Source organism: Haemorhous mexicanus, chromosome 30 (genome assembly GCF_027477595.1).
Source record: "Haemorhous mexicanus isolate bHaeMex1 chromosome 30, bHaeMex1.pri, whole genome shotgun sequence".
In the NCBI taxonomy this organism is placed as follows: domain Eukaryota; kingdom Metazoa; phylum Chordata; class Aves; order Passeriformes; family Fringillidae; genus Haemorhous; species Haemorhous mexicanus.
In genome coordinates this window covers 3631044-3651048 of record NC_082370.1, presented here as the reverse complement: position 1 = coordinate 3651048, position 20005 = coordinate 3631044, and the positions used below count along the sequence as shown (strand labels likewise).

The window sequence follows — 20005 nt, the reverse complement described above, 5'->3', positions numbered from 1 at the left end:
CAAAATAAGTTCATAAATAGGGGAAAAAAAGGAAGATGGAGTAAAAGTGGGAGCATCTCTGTAGGAAAAGGGGAATAATGCAAAATAAGTTCATAAATAGGGAAAAAAAAAAAGAAGATGGAGCAAAAGTGGGAGAATCTTTGCTCTTCCAGGCCCTGACAGGGACAAGGAAATTCTGTAGGAAAGGGGGAATCGTGCAAAATAAGCTCAAAAATAAGGGGAAAAAAGGAAGGTGGAGCAAAAGTGGGAGAATCTCTGTAGGAAAAGGGGAATAATTCAAAATAAATTCATAAATAGGGAAAAAAAGGAAGATGGAGTAAAGTGGGAGAATCTCTGCTCTTCCAGGCCCTGACAGGGACAAGGAAATTCTGTAGGAAAGGGGGAATTGTGCTAAATAAGCTCAAAAATAGGGAAAAAAAAAGGAAGATGGAGCAGAGGTGGGAGAATCTCTGTAGGAAAAGGGGAATAATACAAAATAAGTTCATAAATAGGGGAAAAAAAGGAAGATGGAGTAAAAGTGGGAGAATCTCTGCTCCTCCAGAGATGCTGCTGGAAAATGCAGGAGGACCCTTGGACAATCCCTCCCTGCTGCAGTGAGTCTGTGCCTCAGCCAAACCAGAGATGATCCTGAGCCTCATTTGGCAATTTTTTTATTTGCAAACTGGGTTAAAATGTAGAAATACATTGATATGTGAGCAATCTCAGCAGCAGTGATTCACAGCTCTGGAAATCCAGGATGAAATTCCACTGCTGGTGTGTGGAAGGGAAGAACTTCCTTGTGTCTTTCAGGGGGGTGACATGGAGAGCAGAGAGCTCCTAAAATAACAAATACTGGACAATGCAGCCTAAATATCTGTGAGAGCAGCTCAGGCCTGGCCTAAATGTAGAACCAGCTCCAAGGGATGAAGTTCCCTCAGGAGGTCCCAGCCCAAGCTGGGAATTCCTTCAGGAATTCCAGAGGTTCTCTGCTACCTGTGACTTTTACAAATCTCCACCTTTTTTATTCCCTGCTAGAAGCAATCCCTAATTAGCAATCCCTAATTAGCAATCCCCAATTAGCAATCCCCAATTAGCAGTCCCCAATTAGCAATCCCCCATCCCAAACTCTCCCAATCCCACACTCCAGCTTTGCTCCCCAAAGCTCCTGGAATTCCCAGCTTGTTTCCAGACTGGGATCCCTGCAGGAAAACCCAAAGTCCCCACTCTCAATCTCAGCAGCTCCACCCCGTTATTTTTTCCCTGAATGGTTCATCCTGATGCCCCTGGAGAGGGGGAAGTGTTTTTTTTTTGAGGTCTCCCTCCTTTTCTGAGGGCTTTATTTCCTTCCTGACTGCAGCCCGTGCCAGGCAGTTTGTAAACAGCTCTCCAGAATTAATAAAAAATTAATACACGCTGTAAGAAATGATCAGAACTCACATGTGACCTCTTATTTATGTGCTTATCCTGCTTTAAAATTCATCAATGTTTAACCAGAGCTCCTTAAACCACTTACAAAATGTACACACAGCACTAATTAATTGCTGCTCTCAGTTTGAGCTGAGGCCAGCCCCTGCCTTGCCTTACCTGGCCATCAGGTCAGGATGAAAAATAACAGCCAGAGGTGGAGTGTAAAAAACATAAAATTACAAAAAAATGGGTAGGGGGAAAGTTTGTATGGGTTTTATTTGTAATTTATTTTATTTCCTTTGACCTGAATTCAGCTAATTTGGGGTAATACTGATAATGACTCAAAACAGTGAACCTGGAATAGCTCAATCACTCAAAGGCTTTTCCTTTTTTTGAATAGTGGAGATTAAACCACTCCCCACCCCCTGGTGAAAAAGGGATTTAACTCTTGCTGGGAACGGAGAGAAATCCATTCTTTTTTTTTTTCACCTGACACATTTTCAAAGGGAATAATATTTTTTTCCCCCTGTTGGATCTTGGTTTTTCTCCTTAGTGGTGATTTAACCCGCTGTTCTAGCTCAAACTAAGAGGCAGATTTCAGGTGAGGATTTATTTCATAGAAATGTTGGGTCTCTGAAGGATCCATCCCCAAGGAGAAGGAATTTTATCCAGTTCTGGCAGGAAGGAGGCAGAGAGAGCTCAGCATTTCCAGCTCCCCCTTTTGCAGCCCTGGCTAAAACTTCTGGATTTATTTAAAGTGAAAATTTCCAGTCAGAAATCACCCACAGGAAACATCCAGCCACGGGAACACTCCAGGGATGTGGCTGGTTGGGTTTTCCTGGGAGCAAACACCCTCCAGTGTGCAGGGTTGAGTTTTATTGGGGACATTTCTGGGAAAAGAGGGGTCCTGAAAACAAGAAGTTCACAAAACCTGTCTGGTCTTGGCCAGCAGAGACAATAAACCTCCTCAGTCTTCTGACATCAGCTTCACCTTCAGCAGTTTCTCACCCCAAATTAAAGGGGGAAATAAAACTGGATTAATTGTTGGACTCCTCAAGGATCTTTAATGAACTCCCCACAAGCAGGAATTTGCTGATTCTGCAGGACAGGACAAACACCCTCATTTTTCTTTGACTCAACTGCCAAAATCCTAAATTTAGAGAAGCTCTTGAATTTACTTATTCCAGAGTAAACCTGATCCTTCCAGAGCCTGTTTTTTACAGAGTTAAACAATCATCATCACATCCCCACTGGAACAGGAGACCAAGGGCAAAACCACAAAATTCTGCGTGGCTGAGGCCAAAACCTCCCCACATTTGGGGCCTGGGTGGTGAAAAAGTCTTTTCTTCAGGCTGGTTTTGATATTTAATCATTTGTTAAATTGCTCTGCGTGGGAAAGGAAACAAATTCCAGAATTCCCACCAATCTGAGAATGTAATAACGGGTTCCTGAGGTTGGTTTTGGTGATTTTTGCATTCATGAGGTTTTTGGTGACTTCCAGGAGACTTTTTGGTGACATAATCACCAATCTGAGAATGTAATAATGGGTTCCTGAGCTTGGTTTTAGTGATTTTTGCATTCATGAGGCTTTTGGTGACTTCCAGGAGACTTTTTGGTGACTTAATCACCAATCTGAGAATGTAATAATGGGTTCCTGAGCTTGGTTTTGGTGATTTTTGCATTCATGAGGATTTTGGTGACTTCCAACCTAATGGGAATGTAAATTGCCCCACTTCAAATGGTATTTAAATGGTATTTAAATGGTATTCAACGTTAAATGGCATTTCATAGCATGGAAAAACATCCATAAATTTAATGGTGCCCCCTCAAGATGATGGTCAGTGTTCCATGGAGAGAAACCTGGAGATGTCATGGAGGTTCCTTCTCTTGGTCTAAGAGAGCTGAAGAGAAGGTCCTGGAAGGGAAAACCTGGGACCAAGGCAGGACCAGGGCATGGATTGAGTCAAAACAGGATAAAAGGAGCATGAGAAGTAGAGCCAGGCTGGGAATTTCTTATTGGCAGCAGGGATAAATATTGATTTTCCTGGAATGATTCCATGGGGTTTGGTGGAGGGGCAGGAAGGGGCTGTTTCCATGGGTCTCCAGGTGGGTTTGTGGCCATGGGGCTGGGGAACACACAGAGTTCTCCTGAGCCACAAATCAAACCCCAGATTCTTCCTCCTCCCAGATGAGCTTAATGCCACGCTGGAGAGAGGAAGGATTTTAGCAGCTGGACAAGATATTTCATGCTGTGGAGTTATTAACCTTTGGAACAAATTATCAGGGAAGTGGAGTTTGCTCTGGGAGTCCTCAAGTGACTCTCTGGAGGCACCTTCCAGTGCAGGGAAATGCTGGTGGTGGAAACAGCAAAATTTGTCATTTGGGTGGCCCTGGATGGACAAAGCAGGTGGGGAAGTGCCTCTGCCCCACTTCCCTTTTTTATGTAGACTCAGAAAATCCTGGAATGGTTTGGGTTGGGAAGGACTTAAAGCCCATTCATTGCCCTGCCATGGGCAGGGACACCTTCACTACACCAATAACTTTATGAGAGTCAGGGCAAAATATCAGGGAAACACAAAATTTTCCTCTTCTTTTCCTCATTACCTCCATGGAAAACTCATTGAGGCAGCATTAATTCCAGTCTCTCACATTTTACAGCAAAACAACAGCGTCCAGACCTCACTCTCGAAAATTAATAGAATAAATTTGGGAGCTAATCATAAATAGAGAGAGGTTAATCAATTCCTCAGATTGCTGAGGAATTTATACCCACTGGGACCCTTAATATATTCAACAAGGCAATGGCACCAAAGAAAATACCCATAGATTTTGTTTTCAAATAAAAATTTCTCATAATTCAAAATTGCCAGTGGGCTCCTTCCTTTCCTGATTTGTACAATTTGTGTTCCCACTGCAGAGACACCAAGCTCTGCCTTCATTTGCCTTCACAAGTGACATTGATGTGGCTTTTAAAGCCAGCAGCCCAACGTGTGATTTAGAGGCTCTGAGAAAGAAAATTATAACTCTGGGGGAAGAAATGGCTGCGAGATTTCCATTGAAATCGTTCGATTTCACTCCGGGGCTGAGGCAGCACCTGAGGGGCTGCAAGTCAGTCTCTCTTGCATCTGAATATGGGATGGAGGTTTAAAAAGCACTAAACAGCCCTATGCCAATGCCTCCCCACGACAAAGCAGAGCTCTTCAGAGTGGCTTTTATGGCAGGAACAAAACAGGCGCAGCTGGAGGCGCTGGAGGCTCCAGACAATTCAGCTTTTCCCTTTCATGCTGCAGCAGCAGCCAAAGCCCAGCCCTGCTCCAGAGCCCCCCCAGAGGCAGCAGAGAAAGGCAGGGCACCCCGTAAGTGGAGGGGAGGGCAGGGACAGACGGACAGGAGCGATGTTCAAAGGTTCAAGGACTGGTGGCCATGCTCAGGTTCTAATGAAAGTCAACACGACCTTGCTTCTCTTTCTTCTTCTGAAGCACAACTGAGACAAAAACTTTAAGGAATTTAGGGATTTTAGAGGAGCTGGGATTTTTGGTTAGAGGTAAGCTTTATTGGAGTTAATTAAAATAAATGGGAGGGCCTTGATGAAGTAAAGAGTTAGTAGTTAACTCATAACTGATTGCTTGTCAGCACAATGTTTGGCTAGCTGGGTTTGTAATGAAGAATACAGAAACTGATAAATGGCTTTTGGGAACATAAGACAATTGTTTTTAGGAACATAAGACAATTGTTTTTAGGAAGACAAGGCAATTGTTTTTAGGAACATAAGACAATTGTTTTTAGGAAGATAAGACAATTGTGGGCCTCCTCTGTCCTGAAACCAACTGAAGATGGGGAATGGGAGTTCTACCAAGGGTTCATTTGTCAGATTTGCATTGAAAAGGTAGAAAGATCAGAAGGAGGAAGACTTCATTTACTTCCTCATTTTGGGACCCCTCCCCATGAAACGGACCCCTGATCCATTTCCAGGAACAAACTACTCATGCTTAATGGCTTTTGAACTAATTACCATGGGGAGCAGGGAATGGGATGTACCAAAGTTATGAATATTTGTATTTTGGGTATTCAGTACTTTATAGATAAAAGGGCTCTGCAATCCCCTGTAAATTGGGTGTGTGTTTGGGAGCTATCCCACAATAAACACACACTCTGTAACTTTAAACTGCTGGAGAGTTCTTGGATATTGGTACTAGATCAATATCCATATTGGGAATGGGATGTACCAAAGTTATGAATATTTGTATTTTGGGTATCCAGTACTTTATAGATAAAAGGGCTCTGCAATCCCCTGTAAATTGGGTGTGTGTTTGGGAGCTATCCCACAATAAACACACACTTTGTAACTTTAAACTCTCTGAGAGTTCTTGGATATTGGTACTAGATCAATATCCATATTGGGAATGGGATGTACCAAAGTTATGAATATTTGTATTTTGGGTATTCAGTACTTTATAGATAAAAGGGCTCTGTAATCCCCTGTAAATTGGGTGTGTGTTTGGGAGCTATCCCACAATAAACAAACACTTTGTAACTTTAAACTCTCTGAGAGTTCTTGGATATTGGTACTAGATCAATATCCATATTGGGAATGGGATGTACCAAAGTTATGAATATTTGTATTTTGGGTATTCAGTACTTTATAGATAAAAGGGCTCTGTAATCCCTTGTAAATTGGGTGTGTGTTTGGGAGCTATCCCACAATAAACAAACACTTTCTAACTTTAAAATCTCTGAGAGTTCTTGTCCGTCACTGGACTGGGATTGGCCATTAAATTAAAACAATTCACATGGAACCAATCAATTTGCACCTGCCACATTCCAAAGCAGCAAAACACAGGGAGGAGTGATCGGATAATTATTGTTTACATTTCTTCATTTTCTGTGGCTTCTCAGGAGAAAAAATACTGGTGAGGGGATTTCTCAGAAAATATCCTGGTGACAGGGCTGGAATTCCCAGAGCAGCTGGGGCTGCCCCTGGATCCCTGGCAGTGCCCAAGGCCAGGCTGGATGGGGCTTGGAGCAGCCTGGGACAGTGGGAGGTGTGGGACCCATGGTGGGACCAGAGGAGCTTTGGGGTCTCCTCCAACCCAAATCACCCCACGATTCCATGGGCAGGTTTGGATGGGATTTTGGGAAGGAATTCCTGGCTGGGAGGGTGGGGAGGGGCTGGGATGGAATTCCCAGAGGAGCTGTGGCTGCCCCTGGATCCCTGGGAGTACCCAAGGCCAGAAAAGTGGGAGGTGTGGGGAACCATGGTGGGGCTGGATGGGCTTTGAAGTCCCTCCCACCCCAAACCACTCCACAATCCCATGTTTGGATGGGATTTGGGGAAGAAATTCTCACCTCAGGGTGGGGAGAGGCTGGGATGGAATTCCCAGGGGAGCTGTGGCTGCCCCTGGATCCCTGGCAGTGCCCAAGACCAGGCTGGAGCATCTGGGACAGTGGGAGGTGTGGGACCATGGTGGGGCTGGATGGGCTTTGGGGTCTTCCTCCAACCCAAATCACCCCAGGATTCCATGGGCAGGTTTGGATGGGATTTTGGGAAGGAATATTGGGAGAGGGGCTGGGATGGAATTCCCAGAGCAGCTGTGGCTGCCCCTGGATCCCTGGCAGTGCCCACCTGACATTGGGTGGGCTTTAAGGTCCCTTCCCACCCAAACCATTCCATGGCAGCAGCAGAGGAAAACGATGTTCAGAACAGCACGGCTTCAATTTCCACAAAGTCTTGGGCAAGACAGGATAGGTGGGGGTAAAATGATGACTAAAACATGCCAGTGTTTATTCAGAGTGTCCTGTACACAGAACCTCTGCCCTGACCTGGCAGCTCCTGACCTCCCCTCCAGCTGAATTAACGGGATAATGATGAAAAGCACTTCTCTGCTTGTCCCTTAATGCCAGAAGTGCCTGGCAATTGAGCAGCCTTTGAGGGTGACACCGCTGATTATTTCAGGACAATCAAGTCCCGGCAGAGAAACGGGGTTGGAATGGGAAGAGCAGTGTCAGAGGCACCGTTAGACAATGCCTGGTCTGCCCATCATTCCCACCAATTATTGCAGGAAGGGGAGAAGGAAAAGCTATTTATAACCTGTCAGTCTCCAGAAACCACAATTATGATGATTTAATTAACACATGGAGAGGCTTTAGGCAATCACATCGTTCTAAATTTGAGAAGCAGCACATTTCAGGCCCAAGATGATTTAGAGCATTGACAAATGCTGGTTGAGCCGGGGCAGGGCTTTGATGGCCTGGTTGGTTCCTTTCAGAGCATCCATCATGGCCCAAAGATATTCCAGATGGCTGTGGCAGTGAAGGATGGGAGCACTGAGGAACCAGCAGGGCTTTCAGGGGCCATCCCACAGAAGGAGAAGCTGATTTTTAATGAGGGTGGACTGAAAATGAGCAAAACCACAGAACTCAAGTCCCTTCATCAAAGACATCCTCGGTGCGTTGGAAAAATCTGGAAAAATGGAAAAATGGGGATTGGGTGGATGAGAGTGCAGGACATGGAGAGTGAGCCTGGCCTTTCCGTGGACACTCAATGCCAGGCAGGTCCTTCCTTGGCTTAACCTTGGCTTAGCCTTGGCCTAACCTTGGGCTGAACTGCTCCATCCCTGAGCTCCCAAACCCAGGATATTGCCAAAGCATTCCCAAATCCTGGGCTGCCCCACTGCCTGGCCAACTCCTCCAAGGAAATCACACCTCAGGTCTCATTTCCTCCTGCTGGCTCAGATTATTTGCTGTGTCCTGTTCTCCCAGGCACAAAAAAATGACTCCTTTGGTGTTTCTGTGCAGTGATTAAACCTGGGAGCTGTCAGCTGCTGCCCAAACACACACAATTCTTGCCTTCTTTCACCACCTATTGTTTTTTAAATGGATTAACACCCAAGTAACTTAAAGGAAAATCCCACTTCTTCCATATTTCACCATCAATTGCTCCTTGATTGGATCAACACCCAAGAAACAGAAAGGAAAATCTTAACCACAGTTTGCATGGGGGGAAATAAAAATTACAAAGAACCTCCTGCTCTACAAGTGCTGGCAGCTCCCACCAGGCCAGACTGAGAATTCCAATGGTACCAGGAGCAAATCCAGGGAAAGCTGGGGCCTGAACCACAACCCCAAGGGATTTGAAACCTGTAGAGGTCTTCTGCTAGGGGCAGAGGGTCCAAAGGAATGTCCAGGAGCAGAGCAAACCACGAGCACAGCCCTGGTTATCCCTGCAACCCACTCCCAGCGCCTGTATCCCAAGCCCAGATTCCTGCTGAGCTCCTCTCTCAGCCAGGCACCAGAGGAAGCAGCCAGTGAGAGTTTCAGAAGTGTTCCACGTCCTGCTGCATTTCCTTTCCCCATCTGCAGCCCTCAATTGCTGCAGGAGGCACAGCTGGCTCAGCTCCGCCGGAAACACGGCCAGTCCATTTTGGGAACAGCTTTTGGGAGCTCTCACACTTCACAAGTGCTGAGCCCAGGGAAATTTTGCCCCTGTGCACTTCTTGCTGCATCCCTGGTGCCTCTCCAGCACACCTCCCCTTGGTCTGGGGTTGTATTTGCAATGCCAAGGGCAAAGAAAGGCTCAGAGGGGTAAAAACTGCCCCATCTCTGGAATGTCCAAGGCCAGGTTGGATGGGATGGAGCAGCCAGGATTCCCTAGGCCAGGTTGGATGGGTTGGAGCAGCCAGGATGTCCAAGGACAGGTTGGATGGGATGGAGCAGCCAGGATTCCCTAGGCCAGGTTGGATGGGTTGGAGCAGCCAGGATGTCCAAGGACAGGTTGGATGGGATGGAGCAGCCAGGATTCCCTTGGCCAGGTTGGATGGGTTGGAGCAGCCAGAATGCCCAAGGACAGGTTGGATGGGTTGGAGCAGCCAGGATTCCCTAGGTCAGGTTGGATGGGTTGGAGCAGCCAGGATTCCCTAGGCCAGGTTGGATGGGTTGGAGCAGCCAGGATGCCCAAGGACAGGTTGGATGGGATGGAGCAGCCAGGATTCCCTAGGTCAGGTTGGATGGGTTGGAGCAGCCAGGATTCCCTAGGTCAGGTTGGATGGGATGGAGCAGCCAGGATGTCCAAGGACAGGTTGGATGGGTTGGAGCAACTGGGGAAGGGTCCCTGCCCATGGATGGGGGTGGCACTGGGTGACCTTAAAGGCTCCTTCAATCCAAACCGTTTTATGATTCAATGATTTCTAAAATGTGCCTTCTCTGAGCCCCCTCTGAGCATGGGCAGAGCCCTGAGGAGCAGCACCATCCCCTTCCCCTCTCCTGGCTCTCCCCACACAAACCCAGGCCTCAGGACACTTCCCTTGGGCTGGTTCACCCTCAGTTTCCAGCCCAACACAAATCTGGGTTCCAGAGGGCTGGAGGGAGAGAGAAGAGAAGGAGCCACAGCACAGAGGGGAGCAGAGCAGTTTGGTTGACAGTGCCCATCCTCCTGTGTCCCACAAGTCACAGGAAAGAAACCCTGGTGCTTTGGCCCTGCAGGGAGCACAAAGGGTTAATGGGGAGTTTCTGCTCCCACTCTCCTCACTCCTTACCTCCCAGGTGACCTCTCTGCCATGTCCCACCTGTGGGATCACCCCCTCTCCATTCCCCCCAGCTCTGGTGATCTCACACCCCCAGCTCTGGTGAGCTCCCTGCCCAGCTCAGGCTGATGACCACAGCAAACCCAACCACCACTCTTAAAAGAGTTTTTAAAAATGTAAAATTCAGGAGTGATTTCTCCCATGAGGTCCCCAAACCCCCTGAGAGCTCAGGCTGAGCCCCCAGGGCACCCCTTTTAATGCTGAGCTAGAGAACTGGAAAACCACTCACCCTCAACTGGAAAAACACTCACCCTCAACTGGAAAACCACTCACCCTCAACTGGAAAACCACTCACCCTCAACTGGAAAAACACTCACCCTCAACTGGAAAAACGCTCACCCTCAACTGGAAAACCACTCACCCTCAACTGGAAAAACACTCACCCTCAACTGGAAAAACACTCACCCTCAACTGGAAAACCACTCACCCTCAACTGGAAAAACACTCACCCTCAACTGGAAAAACACCCTCAACCCTGTCTGGAGATGGAAACTATTCTGATTTATCCTCTTGTTCCAAGCAGCACCATGGTGTTTAATTAATAAATAAATAAGTAATAAAACCAGCATGCCAACACCACGATGTTTAATAAATAAATAATAAAACCAGCATGCCAACATTTCCCTTAATCGGGGCTCAGAAGAAGGTCTGCAGCAGCCCACCAAGCCTGCAGATGTTTAATTCCTTTATCAGAGCAGGATAAAGGAATTATCCTCCCAGTGGAGAGAGGGGAAGGAGCAGCATTCCGGCTGGAGGCGATGCTGTGTGTCTGGTTGAGAAGCTGTGAACACCAGTGACACCCAGCCCCGTTCTCACTCCCGTGGAGGGCACAGCAGAGCTGTCCCTGTGAGTGAGCAGGTGGCTGTTTATCCATGGGCTGCGGCCAGACAGGAGAAGGAGAGGTGTAAAAAGCGACCTCACAGCGCTCAGTTCGCACAGAAAAGCTGTTCACCTGTCTGCCTGTTGTTTGTGTTGTCCCTGCCAGCCTGGGAAAGGGGACAGCAGTGACCTTCCAGCAGACAGAAACATTTTCCTTCTCCCCACAGCACCTTCCCAGCGAGGCGCTCTCAGCTATTCTGTGAGTGTGATGTGCATGAAATGCAGACTGCCACAGCTGGCTTTATGAAATCCCTTTTTACAGCTTCCAGATCTCCAGCAAATGTACAAAATAAATGGGAAAGCGAGAGGGAGGGAGAGGCACAAAGCAAATCCCAGGCTGAGGGAGCAGCACTCTGCTGACTGGATGGCCAGAGCCCAAACTGGGAGCATCCAGTTATTTTAGCAAGCCCTGCCAAGAGACTGAACAGAGAGCCCAGGTGTCAGTGATTAGAATCCCTCTGCTGCCAAAGTCCCTCCTGTCTGCAGCCAGCCTGCCTTTGGCTCTCTCCCCCAGCACAGGAATCATTCCTGGAGCAGGGATTGGGAAAAGCAGCTCCACAGGGCAGCTCCCACCTCTGGGCCTCTGCTGGATGCTCCAAACCTCATCGAATTTTAAAGCAGCACCATCCCTGGAGCTGCTGTGGAGAGAAGAGCTGTGGAAATGCCTCAGTGCATTGTTCCCAGGCCAGTTCTGCCATGGAAAATCAGTGGTTTGTGGATGAGATGAGCTGGATGCTTCCACGCCCCAAATGATCCCTGTGGAGGTTCCAGCTCTGCTCAGACCCCACCCCAGCACCCACAGCAGTGTCTGATCAGACATCCCTTCCCTTTCCCAGTTCAAATGGAACTGACCCATCACCCTTTCCCAAACCCACACCATTCCTGGACCCTCAGCTGCCCCCAGGCACGGTGGGGTGAACGCACGAAAGCAGAAAATGCTTTGGAAAAAATTGCTGAAAGAGGTAAAATCAATCAATCAATGAGTCCTGGAGCCTGCCTGCCCTCACACAGGTAACCAGGCACTCCTCTCCCCTCCAAGGCTTTCTATTTTTGGGAGAAACCTGAGGCTGAGCACCGGGAATGAGCCAGGCAGCCCTGGGGGAGGATGGGCCTGGGCTGCACCACACCTGCACAAAATAATAGTTTTGTAAATTAGGGAATAAAGAGAGGTTCCATTTCCTATTTTTTTCACCAAACACAAACCCTTTCCACTGCTGAAGACTCTACAAGGGATTTTTTTAACCATTTTTAAGTGCTGTACAACGAATATCTCTCCTTTTACAAGTGGAACCTTGTAGCTATGGAGACGCAGAATGTCAAATCCGAGCTGAAGACAGGATTTCAGTGGGGGCTTTGGGTTGCTACATGTGCCTTCAATGATCTGCTTTCCACCTCCTGAAGTCTTTATTATTCTCTAGATTTTATTAGTGTGCAAAGAGCTGCTGGATGTTCAGTAAGGGCACAGAGTGACCTGTCAGACACAGCTCTGGGGTGTCCTGCACAGCCCGAGTCACACCACAAACCCCCCTCAGTCCTGCAAAGTTGTCACCAGTTTAATTTAATCCAAATTAAAAACCAGGAACCGTTCTGGTGCTGCTGCAGCACCTGGAAGCCAGGTGAGCTGGGGTCCCCTGGTGTTTAATGCTGTGTGTAACAGCCACAGCCACCTGGGGGAATTCCACCTGGCTCACCCCAGGTAACAGCACCCGGGAGGGCTCTTGAACCTTGTAATTGCCTGCTGCAATCGGAATTATCCAAATTCCAGCCTCCCAAACACCATCTCTGTCTTCTGTGATCCAAAATGCATTGGGGGTGGGTGGTGGTGGCATTTCCTGGATCCTCAGTCACCACCTGCACATTCATCTGTTTCCCACCAAATTAAACAACATTTTAGCCGAGCTGATGAAACTTCAGGGGTGTTAAACCGTGAAGGGGACAGAGCCTTCCAGGCTGGATTAATGCTCTTTGGGACAGCCAGGGGGAATTCAAAATAACTTGAAGATCGCTCATGTAACAGTGAACAAAGCAAACCTCACACCTTCATTCTGCATTCTCCTGGAGCAGTGACAGGGATGTGGCAAGTGGTTTTCTGTTCTGAAGACAATGCTGCTCCAGAGAAAGCAACCCCAGATCACTGCATTTTTCTTCCTTCCCCTTAAAATTCACAGTCCAAAACCACCTGGGGACTTCAGCTGCCAAATGAGAAACCTCTCACATTGTCAGAGAATTGGGTTCAAAATTCAAAATTTGATTCAAACCATTGGGTTTTGAACAATCCAGATCCCAGGACTGCAGATCCCACTCTGCTCATCTTCACCACACCTCCCACAGCACCTGGGTGCCAGGGCTCACAATTCCCTCAGCCAGCCCCAGCCTGCACAAAGGGCTGGGAATAAACTCCAACAGGCACATGAAACACTCTCAGGTAGAACATCCAGGACCAAGGGAGCCAAGTCCACCTGGTGCCACATCACAAGCAGGATTAAGTGACCAGGACTGCAGTGGAATTGTGCAAATCCTCCTTTGCCAGCTCTAAATGAGCAGCAGCATTCCAAGCAAACCCATCCCCTGCATCCACAGCAGTGGAGTCACTGGCAGGAGAGCCACAAAGCAATCTGGAATTTCCTTGCCAAGCTGGACAGCAGAGGAGAAGTGCTGAGAGCTTTTCCTGATTGCGTTTCCCGTGTTGCTGAGTCAAATCCTGACACGACCCGAAGATTGTGGAAATCAGCTCCAGCTGATTTTAGGGCTGTCTAAGCCTCCACTGATCACTGAAATGAAATTAAACCCTCCAAGAATCCCCTTCTCTCAACCCAGATATTTGCAAACGTGCTGTTTGACCAAGGCTCACGTCCAGAGGAGCCTCTGTGTTCCTGCTGCTCCAGGAAAACAACTCCAAGATCCTGCTGCAGTCCTGTTGTCCCCTGGTTTGCTCCTGAACCAGACCAAAAATGCAGGAAATCTCTGGCATTATCATTAAATCCCATAAACCCCTCAAGATTTGATGTGGGGTCTGGAGTAAAAAGGTTTCCATATTTAGTTTTAAACCAGAAAAGGCTCTTAAGCTCCTCTGTATCTACCAATCCATTGAAAATAGGATTCGGTTGTAGCCACAGCTCATCAAATGGGTGCAAACAGGAGGAGAACAACACTCCAGATGCCTTTATCACAGTTGTTGACTCCAACTTAATCACTTTTTTAATAAGTCTTAATTATTCAAAATAATCACCATCCCTTCCCTGCCTGTTGCCATTTAACACGAGAGAACCTTCCACAGAGCAAACCCCAACGCAGGCAAAAAAAACCACAACCACCCCCAAACCCCAAAATCTCATCAATCTTTCTCACATTTAGAGACACCCCAAGAGCTTCGAACATTTACCTCTCCTTCCCAGCAGCTGAAATGGTTTTAGGAGGATCATGGTTCATACCTCGCATTCCCTGGAGCCAGAGATGGTGTAGGTGCAGGGCCCAGATCCATTAACGGATACATCCATGGTCTCAGAGTTTGTTGGCTTGTAGTCCACGTAATATTCCTGCAAGGGGGAGTTCATTTGCCTCTCTGACTCCCGGGCCTTTTTCCTGCGCCTCTTCATCAGCGTGTGCTGCTGGAGCTGCTTCATGCTGGCGGGATAACGCTTCCAGGACACGTAGATGACCAGCAGGATCATGGCCACGGAGAGGAAGAGGGCCACGCTCCCCGCTATGATCTTGTGGAAGGACACGTGCTCGTATTCCGGCTCCACCGCCGGCGTCGGGATGTCCGCGGAAGGGCTCGGCGCGGCGGACGTCGGCTGGTGGCTTTCCAGTTTGGAGAGGGTGGGTTTGGGGACGAACACGGGTCTCTGGGGGGTTTTGGGAGCCTGGTAGGACCTTTCAGTAGCCACCACCTGGATTTCGGCGCAGATGTTGTAGGTTTCCACGGCGTCGCTCACCTTCTCGCCCTGGATGTGTTTGGGGCCTGCGCAGATCATGGTGCTCTCCTTATTTCCCTTGAAATTCTTAAGCCAATTAAACAGGGGGCAAATGCTTCGAGTACATTCCCACATATTCCCGGACAGAGTGATGGAGATGAGCGAGATCCACGTGTTGATGGTCTCCTGAGAGATGTTGGTGAGCTTGTTGGAATCCAGGTTCAGCTTCTGCAGGTTGGGCAGGCACTGGAAGGTGCCGGGCTCCACCCCCGCGATGTCGTTGCCCGATAAATCCAAGTTGTGCAAGGAACTCCAGGTCCACGTCAACCCCTGGCTGATGGAGCGGATCCTATTCCACTGCAAGTAGATGGAGCGGAGGTTGAAGAGCCGCGGGAAGTGGGCAAAATTGATCTTGGAGAACTGGTTGTGCTCCAAGTGGAGCTCCGTCAGCTTCAGGAGGCCGGCGAAGGCGTTGCGGGACAAGCTCCGCAGGCGGTTGTAGCCCAAATCCAGGAAGTCGAGGTTGCGGCAGTCCTGGAAAACGCGGATGGGCACCGTCTTCAGCGAGTTGGACCTCAGGTGCAGGATCAGCAGCTTGCGGAGCCCCTTGAACTGCTCCGCCTGCAGCACCTGCAGCTTGTTGTAGGACAGGTCCAGGTTGCGGAGGTTGGGCACGGGGTGGAAGGTCTTGTTGTGGAGGTGGGTGATTTTGTTGGAGCTCAGGATCAGCTCCTTCAGCCGGCGGATCCCCTGGAAGGCGTCCTCGTCCACAGAGCTGATGTAGTTGTGGTCGAGGTAAAGCCATATGAGCTGGTTGAGGCCGGCGAACTGGTGGGATTTCAGCTTCTGGATGCTGTTGTAGCGCAGGGACAGGCCCTGGGAGCCGCTGGAGATGTTGTGGGGGATGTCTCGGAAGGCGTGCGACTCGCAGTACACGATCTTGCCGTCGCAGCGGCAGCTCCTGGGGCAGGCTCGCTGGGCGCCCGCCAGCCCCGCCAGCAGCGCCAGGGGGAGCAGCCCCAGCAGCACCCTGGAGCCTCTCCGCTGCTTGATCACATGGAAACCTGCAAGATCCAAAGGGAAAAAGGGACGTTGGAAAGCCTTGCAGATAAACAACCAGATCACCACACCTTTGGAAAGCCTTGCAGACAAATTACCAGGTCACCACGCCTTTGGAAAGCCTTGGAGACAAATGACCAGATTACCACGCCGTTGGAAAGCCTTGCAGATAAATTACCAGATTGCCATGTCATTGGAAAGCCTTACAAATAAATTACCAGATCACCACACCTTTGGAAAGCCTTGGAGACAAATGACCAGATCACCACACATTTGGAAAGTCTTGCAGATAAACAACCAGATCACCACAACGTTGGAAAGCCTTGCAAATAAATTACCAGGTTACCACACCATTGGAAAGCCTTGGAGACAAATGACCAGATTACCACGCCGTTGGAAAGCCTTGCAGATAAATTACCAGATTGCCATGTCATTGGAAAGCCTTACAAATAAATTACCAGATCACCACACTGTTGGAAAGCCTTGGCGACAAATTACCAGATCACCACAGCTTTGTAAAGCCTTGCAGATAAACGACCAGATCACCACGCCGTTGGAAAGCCTTGCAAATAAATTACCAGGTTACCACACCATTGGAAAGCCTTGGAGACAAATGACCAGATTACCATGCCGTTGGAAAGCCTTGCAGATAAATTACCAGATTGCCATGTCATTGGAAAGACTTAAAATAAATTACCAGATCACCACACATTTGGAAAGCCTTGCAGACAAATTACCAGATCACCACACATTTGGAAAGCCTTGCAGATAAACGACCAGATCACCACGCCGTTGGAAAGCCTTGCAAATAAATTACCAGGTTACCACACCATTGGAAAGCCTTGGAGACAAATGACCAGATTACCACGCCGTTGGAAAGCCTTGCAGATAAATTACCAGATTGCCATGTCATTGGAAAGCCTTACAAATAAATTACCAGATCACCACACTGTTGGAAAGCCTTGGAGACAAATTACCAGATCACCACAGCTTTGTAAAGCCTTGCAGATAAACGACCAGATCACCACACCTTTGGAAAGCCTTGCAAATAAATTACCAGGTTACCACACCATTGGAAAGCCTTGGAGACAAATGACCAGATTACCACGCCGTTGGAAAGCCTTGCAGATAAATTACCAGATTGCCATGTCATTGGAAAGCCTTACAAATAAATTACCAGATCACCACACCTTTGGAAAGCCTTGCAGACAAATTACCAGATCACCACACATTTGGAAAGCCTTGCAGATAAACAACCAGATCACCACGCCGTTGGAAAGCCTTGGACACAAATGACCAGATCACCACATCCTAAATGACCAGCTGACCACATCACTGGGGGCTCGGGGACAGCCTGAGCCCCCCTGGGATTTGGGACACAGCCTGTTTGCCTCCTGCCTCGGCTCTTTGTGGTGCAAATCTCCATCCTTGGAGTGCCTGCCTGGCCATCTCTCATCTGGTGGCCCCCACCGCCACCAGACTCCCCTGTTTGTTTTTTATGCACCCAGTTTGTTAGAGGAGGAGCAGGGGATGAGGCTTTTCAGCCTTTGCTTTCCTTCTTCTCCTCTGGATCTGTTACATCCTATTGGAGAATGTTCAGTTCCCCTGAATGTTAAAGAGACCTTCTCTCTGGTACTCAGTCTGGGAAGCTTCCTCTACACAGTCTGCTGCTTCTCTAGATTGAGGGCTGAGATTTGTGCACCCCAGACTCAGGAGCAGACCCAGGCATGGAAAATCCCGACTGCTGTGGGAAATGGGAGGATATGGGCCAAACCCTGAAGGAATTCTCTGACCCTACAGCCTGGGACTTTCCACATGAACCAATTCAGCTGAGGTGGGGAAATAGCTGAAAGAGAAGTGCCATGATGACCCTGAGGGCTCCCCAGGAGCTCCAGGAGCCTGTTCCCTCCTGGCTGTGCTCCTGTCCTCCAGCCCTCTGAGGAGCTGGGGTGTCCTCAGTGCTCTGTGCTGAGGTTTGAACAATAAACATATTTGTCAAGTCACTGTGCTGGAGAGGAAATGAGCCAGAGCTTCTGCTCCTACGTGCTGCTCAATGTGTTCCTCAAGGAAAGCAACTGCAAGTCTAATCCCCCCAAAATTACCTCAGGAACAGGGAAATCAATTTCTCCTGAAGTTTTGATCCATCTTTATAACCTGCGTTTATTGTAAAACGAGGCACTAAGTAAAGGTTTTACTTTTTGCACTGGGTGATTCAGGTTTAAGAATAGGTTTAAGTAAAACTCGTGAGTTTTATGTACCTAAAGTCCAGACATAGATGCAGAGAAACAAAGTTTGTCCATACAGAGAAGAGTACCAGGAATGCTGGCACGGGACCCCAGTGCCAGGTAAAGGTAGGAGATGTGTTCCTTTCAAATGAACCACTGCTTTAACCCACGTTCATTTAACTCATCCACACATGGCTGTGAATACCTAAACAGTTATTAATTTGAATTAATCTAATTAACTGGATGATGAAAACACCCACCCCAACACTTCCAGAGAGCAGCAAACCCAGAAAGTTTAAAGGGGGATATTTCTCTTTCAATTCCCCTCCCCTGATTGATTTTAAGGGTTTGCCTTTAAGATGTCATGTTTGGCATGCAGCAGCAGTGCTGGATATGAGGACATATGTAACAATTGAATATATGGAATCCTGAATAATTATGAGAGGGCGTGGAGGGGGTGTCAGAGCCCCCAACACCCATCTGCACGCCTGGAATAATTTTAGGGCTGCTGCCTCCAGAGTTGCAGCCTTGCTGAGAATGAAAATGCATTCTTCCAACAGGAAATATTTCAAGGGCTCATATCTCCTTGATAAATAATCACTTTATTATTTGTCACACACAGAAACAAACCCAACCCAGTGCTGCAGGTCTTTAATCCAATTTTAAACCAGGGGACAACCCGCAAAAATAATTCCTGATCTAGAATGCCCCTGCCTCCCACTTTAATGGGTAGATTTGAAATTTAAATCCTCTTTTTTTTTGCTCCGTTCTCTTTGCCAGCAGCAGCCAGCTAGAAATATGTTCTGGCTGTTACAGACTCGGGGGCTGGGGATGGGGGGAAGGAAGGAAGGAAGGAAGGAGGGGAATAAACCTGTCACACTCCGAAAAAACCCCGACTGCCAAACGTCTGCTGGGGATGGAGCAGAGGCACCAGGGGCATCTTTCCAGCCTCTTCACAAACCACCTATGCAAACAACTCCCCCTTCCCTCCCCTTTGCTTCCCGCATCCTGCAAAGTGTTAACGCCAGCCCGGAGGGTGCCGGGGGGGTCGGGAGGCGAAGGCGGCAGGGTTTGGGGGGTCGGGCACAGCCGCACCCCAAAGGTGCCCTGCAGGTGCGGGGGTGGGCAGCACGGGGGCTTTGCTGCCTCACTCGGGGCAGGAACCCACCCGTGGGTGTGGAAAGGTGTGTGTGTGTGCCTGGAGGGGGGGGACAAGGGCTAAAAAGGCGATGGCAGTGCCGTGAGTCACCTGGCACAGCGGAATGCGCCGCTGGCTGCTGCTCCCGGTGCCCCCCCCCCCCCACCCCCGCCGCCACCGGCGAATAATCCAGCTGCAAAATCCACCCCACAGCTGCAGCTGTGCCAGCAAACAAACCACAAAAGTTCACTCACCCATCCTTTTGTCATCAATAACGTCCTCCTTCGCCTTCCTCCAGATGTTTTCTCCTCTCTCTTCCCCCTTTTTAAAATTTTTTTTTGGCTTTCCCCTCGCCTCTCTCTCTCTCTCTCTCTCTCTCTTTTTTTCCCTCGGCTTTAAACCATCAGCATCTTCATGTCGCTGCCGCTCGCCCCGCCGCCATCCAGCCCTGCCTGCCAGGAACCCCACAAAGTTCCCCGGAGAGGAGCAGCCGGAATTTTTGGGGATGAGGGAAGGGAAAGGATAAGGGAAGGGGTTGGGGGTGGGGAAGACAGGACGAAGGATGGGGGGAGTGTGGGGGGGTAGGGAGGGACTCTAAGCTCTGAGAGCCATTGTGGAAGTCATCAGAGGAGCGGCGGCGTTAAGTGGCAATCGCTGAGAAAAGCCGGAGCGGGCGATGGAGACGAACCAACTTCTCTGGGAGGAAGGAGCGAAGCTCTGCCGGCGCCTCGCATCCCTCATTCTGCTGCTGCCTCTTGCCATGGCCGGGCACAGCGATCCATCCTCCGCAGGGCCGCCCGTGCTGTGCCCGAGCCCGGCTTAGCA

The 20005-nt window shown here is 48.9% G+C and overlaps 1 protein-coding gene across 1 annotated transcript in view; it reads right to left on the bottom strand.

Annotated features, from left to right (window-relative positions):
* LRRTM4 (leucine rich repeat transmembrane neuronal 4) overlaps positions 1–19753 on the bottom strand; it is a 126165-nt gene extending 106412 nt beyond the window's left edge. The window contains exons 1-2 of the mRNA XM_059870663.1: positions 19435–19753; positions 14276–15822 (exon numbers count right to left, since the gene is read on the bottom strand). Of these exons, the coding sequence (XP_059726646.1) occupies positions 14276–15822; positions 19435–19438 (1551 nt within the window). The 5' untranslated portion in view covers positions 19439–19753. The remainder of the gene's footprint in view (positions 1–14275; positions 15823–19434) is intronic.
* Between the last annotated feature and the right edge of the window lie 252 nt (positions 19754–20005).